Genomic DNA, 16,857 nt, shown 5'->3' on the forward strand with positions numbered 1-16,857 from the left:
TTGTGCGGTACAGTTTCTACGACTTTTTCGCAGCCCGGAGATTGTCACTGCCGTAAATTGTATCAATCAGCAGTCACATCCGCGGACGGGCAATTGGTTCCAATCAGCTACATATCGTGTTGGAATCAAATTACCTTCACATGGGCGATTGGTGCGATGTGTAATGTTAGAAATTTGTCACAATTTGTCTTGTTTCTCAGAACAGGCTCCCAAAGAAAAACGGTTCGGTTCGTGCCGAATTATTTCCCGCTGGCCGTGATTGTTTCCGATTTTGGGCGATGAATGTAAACAACCCATCTACGGCGTATCTTCAAGGGATTAATAGCAGAACCCCTTAAGGACACGCGACACACACGAGGAGGGCATTTTATCAAAACACATTCGCGCACTCGCCCGCAGATTAAACGGGCGTCCATTTGACCGATATTTTATTATGTTTACGCTGGACGGCCACCGGTCACCCATCAGCCCGATACGATCGGAGCACGATGCACGGTTTTCCACAAAACAAATTTATGCACATTAGCGCACAAGACACCCACTTCCCAACACATACACAAACACATTATCTTGCTGGTAAAAACTGATTTCATACCCCGGGGTTGGCCGGTGGCTGGACATTTTAGGATGCTGGCAATGTCACGTTTTACTCATTAGAAGTCAAAAATCAACCCATCCGAGCGATGGAACTCCCGAACAAACACTTGGAGCGGAGTGATCGAAGAAACGCTTCGCAAAAAAAAGGGAAAACCCAAATCGTTTCACAGTGACCTAAGCTGGAAGTCGGAAAATGGAAGGGCCAGGTCGGAAAACGATGGTAAACAGCCATAAATAGGGATGCCGAACGATATCAAACCAAACTGACCGGTACCGGGCACCGGGCACTCGAGTGTCAAATGATCCGGCCCAGCCCAGGATCGCCAGCAAACCGGAAACGGATTAGATGTCTTAAGAAATGGTACACATAATGGACGTCTTAAGTAAATTTCATTAAAATTGTAAACGCTTTGCATTCGACCCGAACCGAACCCGGCGTGCACAGGTTCGGATTGTGCCAGGGCAGCAACGGGATGGGCTCCGAAAAGTAATTTGCTGTGTACGTGGTGGGTTTTCTTTGGCAACAAAATATCTAGTGCTATCTCCACCTCCAAACCCGTACATTTGCAAAGCAAACGAATCCGATTTATCATAAAGTGCGCATGCAATTTCGGTTCCAACAAAAGCACCAGCGGATTGGGGTTGTTCGGGCAGTCCGCGAACCGAAGCACGCACCCGCTCGAGCGTGAATGTTTTTGAATTTAAATTCAAATCTATTTATTATCTCTGGTCAATATCTGCTTTTTACACTGGCTCGAAAAGGCCACGATCATTCCCGCTTCTGGCCGGATAGAGCAGCAGCACCCGGTTAGCATCTTAAACGTATCATAAATTTGCCAAATGTTACATAAACCCCTTTGCTATAAACTCCCGCCTATTTGGGCGGGCAAACGCTTCGGTGCACGTGGGTAAATCCAAAGAAATCGTGTCTTACGCTGGGCGCGTTTGCGCTAGTTTGCTCTGTAAATCAACTCTTTACAAAACTTTATTCCAGCAAATAAAAAATCAAAGGATTCAGTCCTTTCTCTTTGGGGAAAAATCTTTTGATTCTCTAAATTTCACGCCTCATTCTCCATGCGCTTTAACTTTGTTCTATTATGTTCAGCGCTGTTTTGATGCATTGCGCTTCACAGTTTTCGTTCCAGCATTCGACAATCAACCCATCGCCGCTAGATACTTTGTTTCTTGGTGCGAGTTTACAGGAGCAGTGAAACTACCGTACTTTGAAGTGATTGGACCAGTTCGTATGTTGATTTATTTCGTTATCAATCTCTAGAGGGAAGTGTAGTTTTTTCTATGTGATAATTGTGACGGCTTCACAATTTCGGAAAATGGTTCAAGACATAAAATAAACCAGCCCAAAATAACTCAATGCACACTCAATTCAGATCTAACAGAAATTTTCATCACTATACACCATTTGCAAACTCCGATAAGCAACTAAGTTAATCAGCTTATTCCCTATTTTACAAATTTATTCGATTTTACTTATAGTAATGGTTTTGATAGTTTTTGATCGTTTTATCCATTGCGTCGATGATATGAAGGTAAGATCGGTGGATGTACAGAAGTGGTTCTAAGTTTACAGCTCGCCCAGGAGATCTTTCGACGATATCACAAGATTTTGCGCAGCAAGTAGGATGCCATAGCACTTCGGACTAAATAGTTATTCGCATTGGCATTCGAAGGGCTAAATTAAATTTCAAGCCAAATATCTTACCACTATCATTAAATTGGAGTTGATGGCGTCCAATGAGCCGATCACGCTTCAAGTTTTCAGTTTTCATGAATACCAAAGAGTATGTCAGTATGTTGAAGAACCACGAAGGACACTTCGTGAAATACAACTTCTCAAAGAATCAAGTTTTCTTTTATTAATGAAGCGCCATTTCACACGTCAAATTGGACCCAACGGTAGTTGATGAAAAACTTGAGGTTTAGCGATTTGTGACACTCGCTGGCTCGAACCTTAACTCGATGTGTTATTCGATTTGGATGAATGTTTAGACACTAACCAAAAAAACATCTCAGCCTCGGGTGAAGACTCTTAGACCCCAGTTAACACGCAAATGGCAGTCAATATGTAATTTGGAACGACGTGTTCAAGCTTAGACGTGCTCTCGGGGGTCCCAGCGATCTATTTGTTAGTGACGTCGGTTCCATACGACAGGATACCCCCTTTCCGGACTAAGGATTCCAGCTACGATAAAATAACTTCAAAGAAAGTTAGTAATGGAAGACCTAGACCTAGACCTAGACCTCATGAGGATGGCAATGCCACGAGAGAAAAAGAACTTTAGCTTCAGCATAGTCTAGCGAATCATGTTTATAAAAATGTGGACATATCCAGTACAGTTGTTAAAGATGCCTTAATATGAAGCATTAAGTATGTACTTAGTATGAACCAGAATTCATTGATATCATTACTATATGCGAATTTTTAACAATGTTTTTTTTCTGTCGCATGTATTTGCGTAATTTGTTCTTGTCGCACCTTGTATGTATGAAAATAAATATACTTAGATTATATCTCTCTGTGATGATTTGAAGATATACACTAATCACCTGCCTGTTTTTTATTGCTGTGGTACGGGGCTGCTAATAAATAAGACATGTGCAATAAGGAACTAATTATTAGTTACAGTAAATAATTATTAGTAACAAACCTCAAATTCTTGGAAAAACATTTTCTTTATTCCATAGAATTTATGAAAACATCAGTTTTATACAATGTCTCATGTTTTTGATTTGCAATACAGTTCTGCAACTTTAAGTAATAAACAAAATAAATAGTTAAGCCTTGGTAAAGCTGGATTACTAATGTTTAGTTTCACATCAAAGCTCCAAAGCCAGGAAATCGTGTTATTCAGTATGAAAAAAAGATAGCCATATTGACAAAAAGGAAATGTGCAGTAAAGCATTACTGAATAAAAAGCCCAGATTGGGTTCAAATCTCAACTGCACCCTGTCTGCATCGACTGAAGTAAGCAAATTTAAGTACAGTTAATGCAAGAAACAATTGACAAAAAAGGGCGAGTACATTTAATTTGTACTAAAACCAAATTTGAATGCATGAAATAACAGTAAAGATAAAAATCTTCAATAAAATATTCGCCATACAAACTTATTCTAACTCTCTTGGAAGTTATTAGTCGGAGAGAATGTAGAGGAGCAACGGACGGACATCCATACTCACAAAGCCGTAGCAAAGCAAACAAATTATTACAATTAGCAAAATTTAAGTTTGATTAGATAACTGCTTGATCTAGAATTAACATAAAATTTCTGTTATTTTCTTGAAAGCAAAATATGAAAAAAATACTTAAAACTTCCTGAAGAAATTGTACACTATTCTTTAATTCTGCCAATAACAAAAAAAAACCTTCTCAAACGAAACAATGCCGTCCAACCAACAGCAAGCATACGGAGCAAGAAGAACTTCCAGGACACACATATTGGTTTCCCATAAATCTTTCTTGATAAACCCCCTGGTTGCTAGGACCGTGTCCCTTGGATTAACTTTCGACTAATACGTCTTTACCCATAACCTCTTCACCATTCAAACCGGCCCGCACGCTACGTTTGTCCCCCATAGTCCCAGGACGTGCTAGCTTTGAAGATTCTATTAGTGCTCGTTATCTTTAGTCCTTTACCATTATCATAATATTTAACCTCTGTCCCACGTTAGGGCGCTTCGCATCCTTACATTCCAACTCATAGTGGTCCTGTGATTTGACCACATTTTTTAAGACTGCGTGCACATCACACAAAGCATTTGGAGATTGATAAAAGCCTACTGCACATAATTCCCATCGTCCATCGGGTCGACGGTTTCTTCAAGAACCATTCGCGTACGGTCAAGATAGTTTGCAATTTGCTTCGTTTGACCACATCGAATCTGTTATATGTTTTATTATTTATTGACACTCCTGTGTCTTCCGGCGGAGTTTGCCGTCTTTGTGCGCCGAGATCGGGGCGTCGGAACAAAATATAATAAAAAACAGAACTCCAAAAAATTTAATATGATCTCCAAATCGCACATGTTGGGCCGATGTCGCTGCCTTCGCAAACATCTCCCGCCGAAGGAGGAAAAATCAGGAAAAACATAATGTCCAGCTACAATGGCAGAGCGAGCGCACCGGTTATCCAAATCAAATCCCAAAACATGCTGGACCATTTGCGGTTACGGGACGTTTTATTTATTGTTTTTCCTCGTCTCGCTTTCCCGCATAACCTTCCCGGCTTGGTGTCCTCGCATGTCCGGTTTCCCCTAACCATATTCATCGATTTTATATTCACTACAGCTTTCACGAACCATTTTCGGGGCGAATGCGGTTGCGAACAACCTAGCAATTGGGCTTTATGGTCAAAAGCAGAAGGAAATACGAACAGCAGTGTGGGTATTACTGCATTTTTTTATGCGTTCCATATGTAAATTACGCATCCAGTGGCGAGAGGGAACGCAATGTGCCGGACCAAGCTGGAGGGTGTATTTTTGTCCAACATACTCCCATGAGCGGGATAAAGCGGTGTACATCACCCGCCGTAAAAGTGGATAAAATAACGAGGTCCAAAGGTGTTACCTGTCAACGCCATTTTCCGAATAGGCAGTAATCCTTTTTTCATGCTCATGTACATGATAAGCCACATTGAGATAAAGGCTTTGGCTATTTGATAACAAATGTAACTGCAGTATGTGTGTGCAGCAAAAGAGCTATCGAATGTTTCCTCAATAATAGTTTTCTCAATTATGTTCATGCTAAATTCTAGCATTTTCGTTGATGTTCAAGATTACACAACGAGTTCCAATGAGATATATATATATATATATATATTTTTGTTAGGTTGTTTTTCTCAAATTAAAACTCCTTTCTAATCCCTACCACTAACATAATTCCAAACCCCAATGGAATAAAAAACTAGCGTACGATTTATTCCCCACTCTTCCATGCAACTTTCTAGAACAAATTTTCGCTTTAAGCTCGGCGCGGTCTTTGGGTGAATGACATGCACACGCGACTACCCCGCATGATCGGGGAAATGCTTCGCTCATCATAAACGAAATTGAATCATAACAAAATAATATTGACGAAGGTGCCAACCGAACCAATTAGCATATATTTTTCCACAGCCCACCTGACCGAGTTCAACGACCCTCGCGAGGCGTCGCACAGCAGCGATCGATGGGCCCAACCGTTCCCGTTTAACAGCTCATCAAATAGTTGAATCTCGGAAAACTGCTAACGTGTACCAGTTACACGCGCTTTATCGAACAACAACTGATACACGGCGGGCAGTCCGTCAAACAGTTCCACCAAGGAGAACACGTCCCAGTACGCAAAGTAAAACTTGGATTTTTTTAAAGAATCAATGGAAATGGAAAGTGACGAAAGATGTGAGCTAGTTTCTCGGTTCATTGAGTGAAAATTCGGTAACATCTTTGGTGCCTTTCCGGTGCCAGTACGTAAATCTTGGTCAGTGAGACCGTACCGATCGTACGACTAATAACGAGAAAAAGGAGGACACCGTCATAAAAAAAATAACAAACACACCCTATGAATAGGGTAAAAGTGTGAATGTACTTCTCAACTCCGCTGTTAAAACCCGACCCTACCTCATGCCTCACCAAAGGGCGGACCCGGTGAAGGAAACGCGGTGGCCCAGTCCCATGTTGCCTTCGTCATCAATGTCCTTAGTGTGTCCTCGGTGTATCGTACTGTGACACTTTATATGAGCCAAACGTGACTTTTATGAATTTAATTTTCCAACCCTACCCGGCCCAAGTCCGGTATTCCTACCTCCCTGCATCGATTAGGTTCACTACCCTCCCACTACCGAATTTCCCAGCATCCCGTTTTGTGTGCTGTAGCACAGCCTACACAATGGTAGAGCAGCAAAGTAAAACACAGTAACAATGCTTGAAGCAGGTGGAGGATGTTGCTGTTTTCTTTTTTTCGTTGTTGTGAAGACGTCTAAAATTGAACATGCAATGGAGTTGAGAAATATAAATAAAACACAGTATAAAAAAAACTTATACATGGGGATTAATCTAATCTGGGCTTTCTCACTATTTTAATTCTCTCTTGTTTTGTTGCTTATTTTAACGTAACACACACAATATTGATAACAAATACGCAGCGTTCACTATGGTTTACATTTATTTATCTAAATAAATAGTAGAATCACAGTGCAGCGAATTGGGTGCAAAACGCACCACAAAAAAACAGTTCGTCCCTAGCGTCTCACTAACATCGCCCTCCGGTTATACGAGGACACTCACACAAATGCCAAACAAAAAAGTATTTATTAAAGCCCTGTGGCAACGCGTAAACAGTTTTATCGTCCCAGACTGATAGTAAAACCTATCCCGACCATTGATCGGTCGCTTCTTCAGTTGATTGCCGTAATGAGGTCTACACGATGATGTCCATAGTTTAGAGTTCTTTTTTTATTTCTGCATGAAAACATCCCCTCGCACGAAACCAGGAGGACGTCTTCATTGCTGTGGAAAATCCCTCGACCGATTGAACGCATCCATTTTTTTTTTACTCGTGCGTTTGTGAACTTTATTCGATATCTACTTCATGGCATTCTCCCCTTCCATGAGACGATAGAAAATGGACAAGTGACAGGAGTATTCTGCCGTGAGGTGCAGCCTCATGCACGGGAAGCAGCAGATGAAGGTCAGAGTCGTCGGATGGAGGTACCCGGCAGTTCCAACAACAAAAAGCAACGAAGAGGCAAAAAATCGAACTAAACAATAAAAAGTGATTTTACCAAATTGGATATCAGCTTTTTCGACGTTGGAACGTGCTGAGCGGCCCGAGTGTGGTTATACCGATGATGCGATGATGTTCGCCGAAGCAGAGCATACACCCTGGGCAGGTTACTGCTTAAATGCACAGGTCTTCAGATTGGATAGGCAGTTTGAATGATCCTCCGGGAGTTGGAATTACTGTCCAGCGTTGGTTCATTGGAAGCATGTGCATCGCTTCCTACCGGCCAAAGGAACCTTTTTTTATCGCACGGTTGTTAGCATGGCTTAGGATCTTTCTTCTTCAATGCGATCTAATCAACCATTTTTGGGGTGCCGATTTTACACATATCTTTTTGCGCGCGGCAAGGGTTTATGTGAAGTATTGTGTGAAGAAATGCATGTAAAAATTATCTCTATAAGGAATGCTATGTACAAAATGTTCTTCATCTTACATTACACATCTAAACGCATATGTGTCGTGTACGTATCGTGTACGTGTTCGAGTTATCAGAACAGATCGAAGCTACGAAACGTAACTTCAAACCTGTCAGTGCTGGCCGACTGCCAGGACTGCTCATCATCTACCATCTATCGCGTCATTTATAAAAGGTGGAAAGTCCCATTAGTATTTGTTATTCGTTGAAAATTTCAACACACCTCTTCAAATCATGCTAATCGGTGGAGATTCGGTTGTGAATCTCAGGAAACTAGTGTTCCAATTACACAAAGACTTCCGATTATATACACTGTTTTCACACCAACAACCCGTACCGTTGGCTTTACACATTCGCACGCAAACCACCACTGCCTTTTTCAATGCGCCAATAATGTTAAACAACAGCTGATGAGAAGCAGACCCACTTTAGAACTCATGATCGTTATCATGATCGCTATTAGAGCCCCGGTGGTAATCGGTGATCTAAAACGATGAACTTTCCTCGCTGCAACAGTGTTGCAAAATTGTTTCCAGTTGCAGTTTATTGCCATTGGAGCAAACGATCAACCGAGTGGTGTGTGTGTACGAGTTACGAAATAGATTATCTGTTATCAGGACTTCGTGAAATACGGTCGCGCCTCGCATCGAGTGTTGGAATTCTGCTGAAGCCAAAACAGTAGAGCCGAAAGAGGGGTTGGGAAGGATCGATGACAAAATAAAAAATATAAAAAGAGGAAACGGTACGCTATTTGCCGCACGTCACCATGATGTATGTGTTGCTGTTCCGTGGTTGTGGTTGTTGTTTTTTTATGGTCCAAAACGGCTAAACGGTTCCGATTGACCATTTTTGGTTGACACAAGGGCAATAAAACGATAACGCACTAAATTTTGATTAAAAGGCATCCTAATAAAATGTGAACCAGATACAAATGAAACTTGTGAGCGGATTGTTTTTATTTCTTTCGTTTCGTTTGTGTGTGTGTCCCTTTGCTAATGGGCATGTACGCCATCGCTGTACATGTTTTATGAATGTAGTGACTTTTATTGAGTTTTAAAGATTTTTTTTTCTATCAGCTAATGTAGAGCAATTCGAAACGTAACCAACGGATTTAAGGATTCATTTGCAGTCGCACATGTTTAGCCATCAACATGTAGATCAATTCTCAGTATGTTTAATACCCGGGGCATTTGTAAGAGGTACGTTTTTGTCTGAGCTAAAGAAAGACAGAAAGAGAGAGAGAGAGAGAGAGAGAGAGAGAGAGAGAGAGAGAGAGAGTCTTATTACACGATTTACAAACTATAGCACCGATTTGAAATTGCAGTTAATAATCTTATGATGTAACTCATCCTTGTATCCTGTAACGTGCAATGCGTATTGCCTAACCGTTAGGCGCAAACAGTGTTTATATTTTGAATGGACTTGCTTTGGTACCTCGGGATACGGGATATCCTGAAATACCAGTGTTTTGAGAAATTAAACGCCGACGAATCATTTTTTGCTTCTAAAAAGCGAGCAATCGCATATTACACACTGAAATGCATTTTCTCCTGTAAAACGCTTGTTTTTCGATTGTTCGTGGCTGCCTTCGAACTGATTGCCTTGTTCTGCCTTAAGGTGACGAACACAAATTTATCATTCGAGAGTTCGTCAATAGTCAATAGTTTCTTCAAAACCATTCAAAACCTCTCCATTTGTGGGAGATAAAAATAACCGGCCCGATGTTATAGCTAAAATGATGTTCCAAGGTGGACAAGAAATGCGTGACTCGTCTAAACACGATCGAGGCAAAGTCTCAGCAGATGACAATCGTGGAGTTTTCAGGAGTTCATAAATGCATTATACATTTTATGAACACATTTTTCGTTTAAAATGATGCTTAATATCAAAAAATAACTGAACAGTTGTTTTTACAGTCGGAACGCATAATTGGCCTTTCTATTAATTTCATTGGATAAATTTGCTTTGAAGTACCAAAGACGTTCCAGTGTACTGATTTTACCGTAACTTCGGAATTCTTAATCGTTTCAAAAAGAACTATACTCGATATATCCATTCGTACAAGTGAAGAGTGCCTTTGGTTTTCCATTTCCTCACCACAGCCACCTCCGTACTCATGGAGCCGTTTCCAAATGTTCCACCCACCAAAAAAAAGGGGTGCAAAAACCGTCGCCCTGAACAGATCACGATCATTATCCTGGTCACGTTTTTTCGTACATCGTTACCAATATCATAGCCGCCGTCGTAGGTTCTGTCGGCAGCGGTCTGCGTTTAGGTGCTATCTGATGAAACACATCATCCACGAATGTCCACCCGTGTCCAGGCTCGTTACCATTTCCATCCTGCCAAACCCATTTTGCCACACATGTGATTGTGCGTGTGGGAAAGGAAGCGCCTTGATCCACGGTAGGATTTTTTGGTGTTTTATTTTATTAGCTTCCGGCTGGACTTTATCTTGTCAGTTTCAAGAGTGCAACATGCCGGCGATGCGATATCTATCCCTGTGTTGTTTTAGTGGTTTAGGGTGTGTTTTTCATGGTGTCTTATCCTGGGAGCTGGGATCCTGCGGTAAGGGTGATTCGGTAATGTATATAATCTTGGACATTCGGACCGTAGGTAACTGAGTGGCTTACCATACCGGCCATTCATTCCGGGAGCGTGTACGTAAACATAAAGTTAAAGCTATTTGCCTTTGCTTTTCATAAATTTCCACACTTGTCACCAAAGTCACCCCACACCATGTCAATAAAGCATAAATTATAGAAAAAATGTACTGTTTACAATTGATCGCTCATACCACCGAATTGGATACGGAATAAGTTGAAACACTCGCTAAAACAATGCCTCACAATCAGTTCCTAGTTCCCAACCGTCCATAAATCATCCGCGAGTTCGTTCGGATGTACACTTGTTTTGGTTGAAAGTGTGTTTACACTGCACGCGTTCTCTGCAAACGCTTCTCACTTGCCGCATCGTGCGAAGCTGCGCGAACAAAGACTAACGCCGATAGTGGGAAGGAAAAGAATTCATTCATGGTTGTAAGCACTTGCAGCTGCGCGTTGATGTGTACTCCTAAACAAACGGGCGATTCGAGTATTTATGTTTTGAAATGATTCTAATCTGCTTTTCTATAGCTCCGTTTGATCAAGTGTGAGGTATGTTAAGCGTCGAAAAGGTTTTTTTTTAACCAACGGCGTTAAGAATCGTTCTTTGTTTCACTCTGACGGGACGAGGGGATGAAGTGCATACGAAGGTCTCCTATTTGGCGACATAAACAAATGCCTAGATAATGAAGTCACTGACGTGAAAGGTGACCTTCGAGACAATTGAAAGGGTCTTGGTATAATGTTTACTTTTCAGTGCGCTTTTTTTTTATCTTTGCAAGATTAAGCAGTTTGGGTTATGTTGTTAAGACGAAGTTAAGAATGTCTTCATGATCTTCAATGAAATTAGTCATCCTAGCTTGGATCATTGAACATCATCTAAACTATTCACACACACTTATTTTCAACATTGTTTTCTAATTGAATACTTTAAAACGAATCTCATTTTAAACTCTACACCAAATTCAAATCTAAACTCGTTAAATGCGGTTCCGGCTAGAGGCAAGAATGAAAATTTTATTCAACATCATTATACCACCAGCAAGTGCGAGACATTCAACGCCACAGCATAAGTGTAAGCATCCAATCTGAAGCGAAATGTTGCGATCAAACATAAAAGCGACCCCACTGGTGGGGAAGGAATGTTTTTTTTCCTTGCTCCGGGTTCTCGGAATTGGTCATCCCTGTTGACAGACTGCGCGTTATATATCCGTTTTACACAAACCACCCATGGATGCGATGCCGAACGCTTGCTCTCCCGGCACTACCGGTGTCCACATTATCCGGAAGGACCTCGCTGAATGCTAATGCCACCCGCGTGAATACATTACTCGATACGCTTGCCAGAGTTTTGGTTTCTTTACGATTATTACGATTGGTGGTCGGCGGCATCGGAGTAAAGAAAACACTGCACAGTGCAACAAACCTCCTTGCCTACAAAATGGTAAATAGTGAAGAAGAATAAAAGTGAAATGTCCCATCCTCGTTACAGTGTCGAACAGTAAACAAACAACGTCTGAAGTTTCCTGCCACCGCTGCCGACTTTGTTGGTGACCAATTTTCCAAGCGAACAGGCGGACGGTTATATTTTCGCTCGACGAACACCCAACGATCGGACCCAATTCACCAACAACTCACCCACTTGCCGCAGAAATAAAACACTACACGACCGTTCTTGTGTTTTTTTGTTTGTAATTTTTTTTTACTTTTCTTCAACATCATTTAATGATAACCGTCATCGTACGTTTGATTTGAATTCTTATCTATTTATACACTAGCTCTAGATCAGCAATCTAGATTCTTTACAGTTTTTTTTTGCGGTTTCCGTTAAGGGCTACAGAAAATCATAAACTAAGAAGTAACAAAACTTATAATTCAACCGAACTGAGCGGTTGAGCCCATTTCCGTTTCCCGATCGGTACATAATACAATGATTCGATCGCGTTTCGATCGATCGCTCGTGAATTATTACATTTTATTAACATGATATTTACCCTCGCGATCCTTTTTATTGCTCCACTGCCTGTTGCCGCTTCGGGCGCAGCTAATCAATGTGCCTTGTTTGAATATTACAACATATTTCATTCGCTACATTTGTTATTATTACCATCGTAAACATTAGCCGCTTGTTCTACTGGTGGTTGCGACCGGTGTTGTACAAAGGTTTTGTTTTCTGCCGTTTCTAATGGGCATTGTCTCCTGTCCTGGGAGATCACACTTGTGACCCAGTTCAATAGTAGATGAGAAGATCGTTTCTACACTTTCGTATACACTACTGTAGTTACTCAGGTGGACACAACGAAATTAAGTTTTAATGTTGTACTGCAAGAGAGTACGGAACGAGCGAGAAATAGTTCAGGATTGGGCTAATAATTGTGCTCACGATTGTGTTCCGCTCAACATTGAAAATGTCCCTACAGTACTTGCTGAAAAGAAGCTCGAAAAATTAATTAAAAAAGAAACATGGAAGCAAAATTCATCCTCAACATTCCAACTATGTCGTAGCGGAAGTAGTTTGATGAATAAAAAAGTATGTTTTCTTCTTAAAAATATCCAATAAACAGGAATAACTCAACAATAACAGCTAGCCGGTACCGGTATCAAATGTTTCGACAAATGGTAAAACCTTTTCAATGTGTAACTAATCAGAACTAATCAAAATAAAAGATGCATTTAAAACGTAACTGTACTGTGCACCTGTAGATTAATGTGCTCCAAAAGAACGGTTAAACACCTGTTCACCATGCCGTTGCCTCGATCGAGTTTCCCCATCACTAACAGGATCCATTGATCATCATGTCACAGACTGGACGCGGCTGTGCACTGTGAAACTAAGGTCTACTATTTACAGCATGCAGCACCACCCCTCCGCGCCTCATCACACTCTCCAGCACTCACATTCATCACACCTTTCCACTCGGCAGCTCGGAATTAACAGGCATAGCGCCCAACCCACGAGGGTGTTTGATGATTACCGAGCGACGTCTGGCGTCATACGTAGTATTCCTGTGACGTGACACTCTCCGCGATCAGCTGCTTCACCGAGGAAACTAACCCTGCACCAACCGCACCCCCACTGCCACCCGCAGCACCAGCACCAGGTCCACCACCTCCGCCACTACCATTGCCGGCGCCTGCACCACTGCCACTGCCAGCACTTCCGCCGCAGGAACCGTTGTGTTGCGCTGATCCCAGGTGCTGCTGCTGTTGATGATGCAGATGGTGCTGTTGCTGCTGCCGAGATTGTTGCTGCTGATAGTGCTGATGCTGCTGTTGCTGGTGTTGTTGCTGATGTTGGTGTTGCTGTTGGTGTTGCTGCTGCTGCTGTTGCTGCTGGTGTTGCTGCTTGTGGTGCGCCTGTTGCTGATGTTGATGCTGCTGCTGCAGCACATTGGCCGTCTGCTGTGCTGATTGATCGCGCTGGTGCATTTGCAGCGTCTGGATGAGCTCGTCCCGTTCCTGCTTAATCTTCGCCAGTTCCACCTTCATCTGTTGCATCTCGTGGTGCAGATGTCGGTTCGTGATCTCGAGATCGTGGCGCTGCTGGAGGCGCTTCGAGCGACAGTTCTGCGCGTACCCGCGGTTCTTCAGTGTGCGTCGCTTCTGCTTCAGCCGCACCACCTGATCCCGAGGACAGCCGTGCAGCCGCTTGTTCAGCTCGCGCACCGAGAGCGTCATCAGCAGCTCATCGTTGATGATGTCCTCGGATGAGAGTCCGTTGCCGGATCCCGATCCTCCCAGGCCGTTGTAGCAGCTTCCTCCACCACTGCTGCTGGTACCGTTGCGGGGCGAAATGGTGGAGCTGGTGGAGCTGACCGAGTGCGGTCGGTTCGTGTGCAGGCCATGGTGATGATGGGAGTGATGGTGGTGCGGATGTTGATGCGAAACGTTGTGCATGTTGAGCGGTCCGAATTCCAGCTGCGCCGTGATATGGTGATGATGATGCTGGAATCCTCCTCCAACTCCACCTCCCCCACTCACACCGTTGTTACCCACAGGGCCAACACCTCCGTTGGGTCCGGTTGCACCGCCACCTCCACCCGCTCCAAGCATACCGTTCGGCCCATTTTGCCCATTGGAGACCGCCAGCACGCTGGCGTACTCCTTACGATCGATCCAATCGCCTTCCGGACCGATGGAGCAATGCAATGGCCGAAGATCGAGCGGTTGCTCGCCGCGCATTGTCTGCGGCAGGAACATCATTTCCTCCACCAGCCCTGTCTGCGACCGTGTGCCATAGTACGCACCACCAACATACCCTCCGCCGCTGGCCACCACACCGTTGACACCGCCGGCACCGCCCGAAGAATTTGGAGATCCAATAACTGGCGGAGTTTCCGGCGGTGTCGAAGGAACGCCACTGAGCGGCGGATTGAACAGCATCGGTTGGCCATGCGTTGGCGCTCCGACGTGTGTGAACAGGTCGCCTGGACCGGGCGAACAAGCGTGTATCTTGCGAGCGTCCTCCAGGTGCCATCCGGTGCCGACGCCCGCCGTCACCACGCCGTTGCTGACCGCTTTCAACCTTATCGGCACGATGCCACCGTTCTCATCCATCGTGGTGCCGTTCCAGAGATGCTTCGACCCAGCCCCATTGCCGAGGACGGTTGGGCTCGTGTCCTCGCGCTTCACATTCGGGCCCGTATCATGGTCCAGATGCTCCAGGACAAACTCCTGTATGTAGTTATCACCGAAGCTGGGTTCTTCCAGATTCATCACTCTAGCTAGTCGATCGAACGGCAGTTTCATAAAAGATCGTTTTGTGTCGTCGATCTGGTGTCGCATAAATAAACACTGTTAAACAGAAACACTACGGCGATGAGTCACGCTGTGGTACGATTATTCCAGAGTTCCGCGACGATGTCCCGTTTCTTCCAAATGCACTGAGCGATCACCACACTGGGTAGCGCCTGTTACAGTCCACTCACTTCATCCGGTTCCGAGCGAAAGACTAAACTGAAACGCATGGTTTCGTACACACGGAAGCACTGACCGACATTAACGGGTCCTAGATTCGTACCTACCGGGCCTAGGCGTCGCCCATTCGCTATGTTTGACAAGATTTTGGTCTTACGAAAAAAAGGCCAACTTTTCTGAAGGAAAAACAATAGCCTTTGCACAACGAGCTCACTTGATACCGCGCTCCATCGTCGGAAAAACGTCCGAGACAGCTTTCCCTTTTTCCCTGCGCGACTCCCTTCCCAGGCACAATGGAACTTGGCTTTACTTTGGTTGGCTTCTTCCACCGAAAACAAATAGGATACACACGGAAACAATAACACGGCGGTGCCCCGTTCCAACTGGCAACAAGTTTGGAGCGCGAAATGGAACGGCACTTCTCTTCTAGCCCGTGAAGACGATGTTTGTCACTTGTTTAACTTTGGCTAAAAACAACACCTGGCCGGCTCACTTCTGAACGACTGCTCGCACTGCTTTCTCCACTTTCTCGCTATCGAACCAAGACTGCTCCACGCACGTGATTCATCCAACCGTTGCACAAGTGTGAGGTAATGGTTCAACCAGGAAATAGACACGACATGCCGTCATTTCAAATACTCCGATGGTCTCCTTTCCGTTCGAGCACCTCGTGTACTTCCTTCAACCCGAGACCACTAATCTTGGCTTGTGTCTTTTCCAACAATCGTTACAACTAATTCACGCCAGCTGCACTGCACTGCGAGCGAAAGATGATGTGCATCCGTCCGCACTCAGCAACAAACAGATTCTGCCGGCATTTCTTCGCTCGGTGCGCCGACGTGCGGAAAACGCGTACGATTTTTTGCCGCGCGCGTTTCTGTTGCTCCGCCTACTCCGACCACCGCCACGGGGAGGAGCGTGCTTTGTTGGTCGCACGTTCCTGTACGATAGAAAGAGAGAGAGAGAGACTGCACGTGTGCGCACAGTGGCATCACCGGTGGACTTGCGCATCACGAATTACGACGCGGCTAGCAAATGCCTTCAGTGGCGATGGTTTGTTTTCCTTTCCAGTTCACTTGTCTCATTTCCAACTCGGTGGATGTGAAAAGTTTCTCCTTCGGCGAAGTGTCTTGTGCGGAGGAATTCAGTTAAAACAGACCAATAATCGTTCCCTAATTCTAAGTTCACTGATGATAATATTTACGTCAACATCTGCCAACAAATGGCTGCATTCAATCAGGTGTTTGCGATATTGGTGGGACAGCAAGTGATGCCCTGAAGTGCGGTACCGTCGATTTTTGGAGAACTGGGAAGTCCTTCACAATGTTATCTCTTTTTAAATAATATCGCATATTTTAGCAGAGTGTTTTTGAGCAAGAGAATAAAACCGCGAAGAAACCTCGAAGCGTTTTAGATATTGCACGACCTTCGAACGAACTTCATAGTTGTCATGTTGTGTAGAATCAATACTTAACTGAAAATAAACTGGGAAAACCCACCTCAGTTACAACATCTTGAAAAATTGTTCAATTTTCTTCAGAACGTTCCT

At 43.8% G+C, this 16,857-nt stretch overlaps 1 protein-coding gene across 1 annotated transcript; it reads right to left on the reverse strand.

Moving 5' to 3' along the window:
- Positions 1-13,382: 13,382 nt before the first annotated feature.
- LOC128715030 (dendritic arbor reduction protein 1) lies at positions 13,383-15,176 on the reverse strand. The gene has a single exon (XM_053809911.1). The coding sequence runs from the start codon at positions 15,174-15,176 to the stop codon at positions 13,383-13,385; it is 1,794 nt and encodes a 597-aa protein (XP_053665886.1).
- Between the last annotated feature and the right edge of the window lie 1,681 nt (positions 15,177-16,857).

Source organism: Anopheles marshallii, chromosome 3 (assembly GCF_943734725.1).
Source record: "Anopheles marshallii chromosome 3, idAnoMarsDA_429_01, whole genome shotgun sequence".
NCBI classification, from domain to species: Eukaryota; Metazoa; Arthropoda; class Insecta; order Diptera; family Culicidae; genus Anopheles; species Anopheles marshallii.

Excerpts from the sequence above, each read along its gene's own strand:
- LOC128715030 (XM_053809911.1), bottom strand. The coding sequence starts at position 15,176 with ATGCGACACCAGATCGACGACACAAAACGATCTTTTATGAAACTGCCG.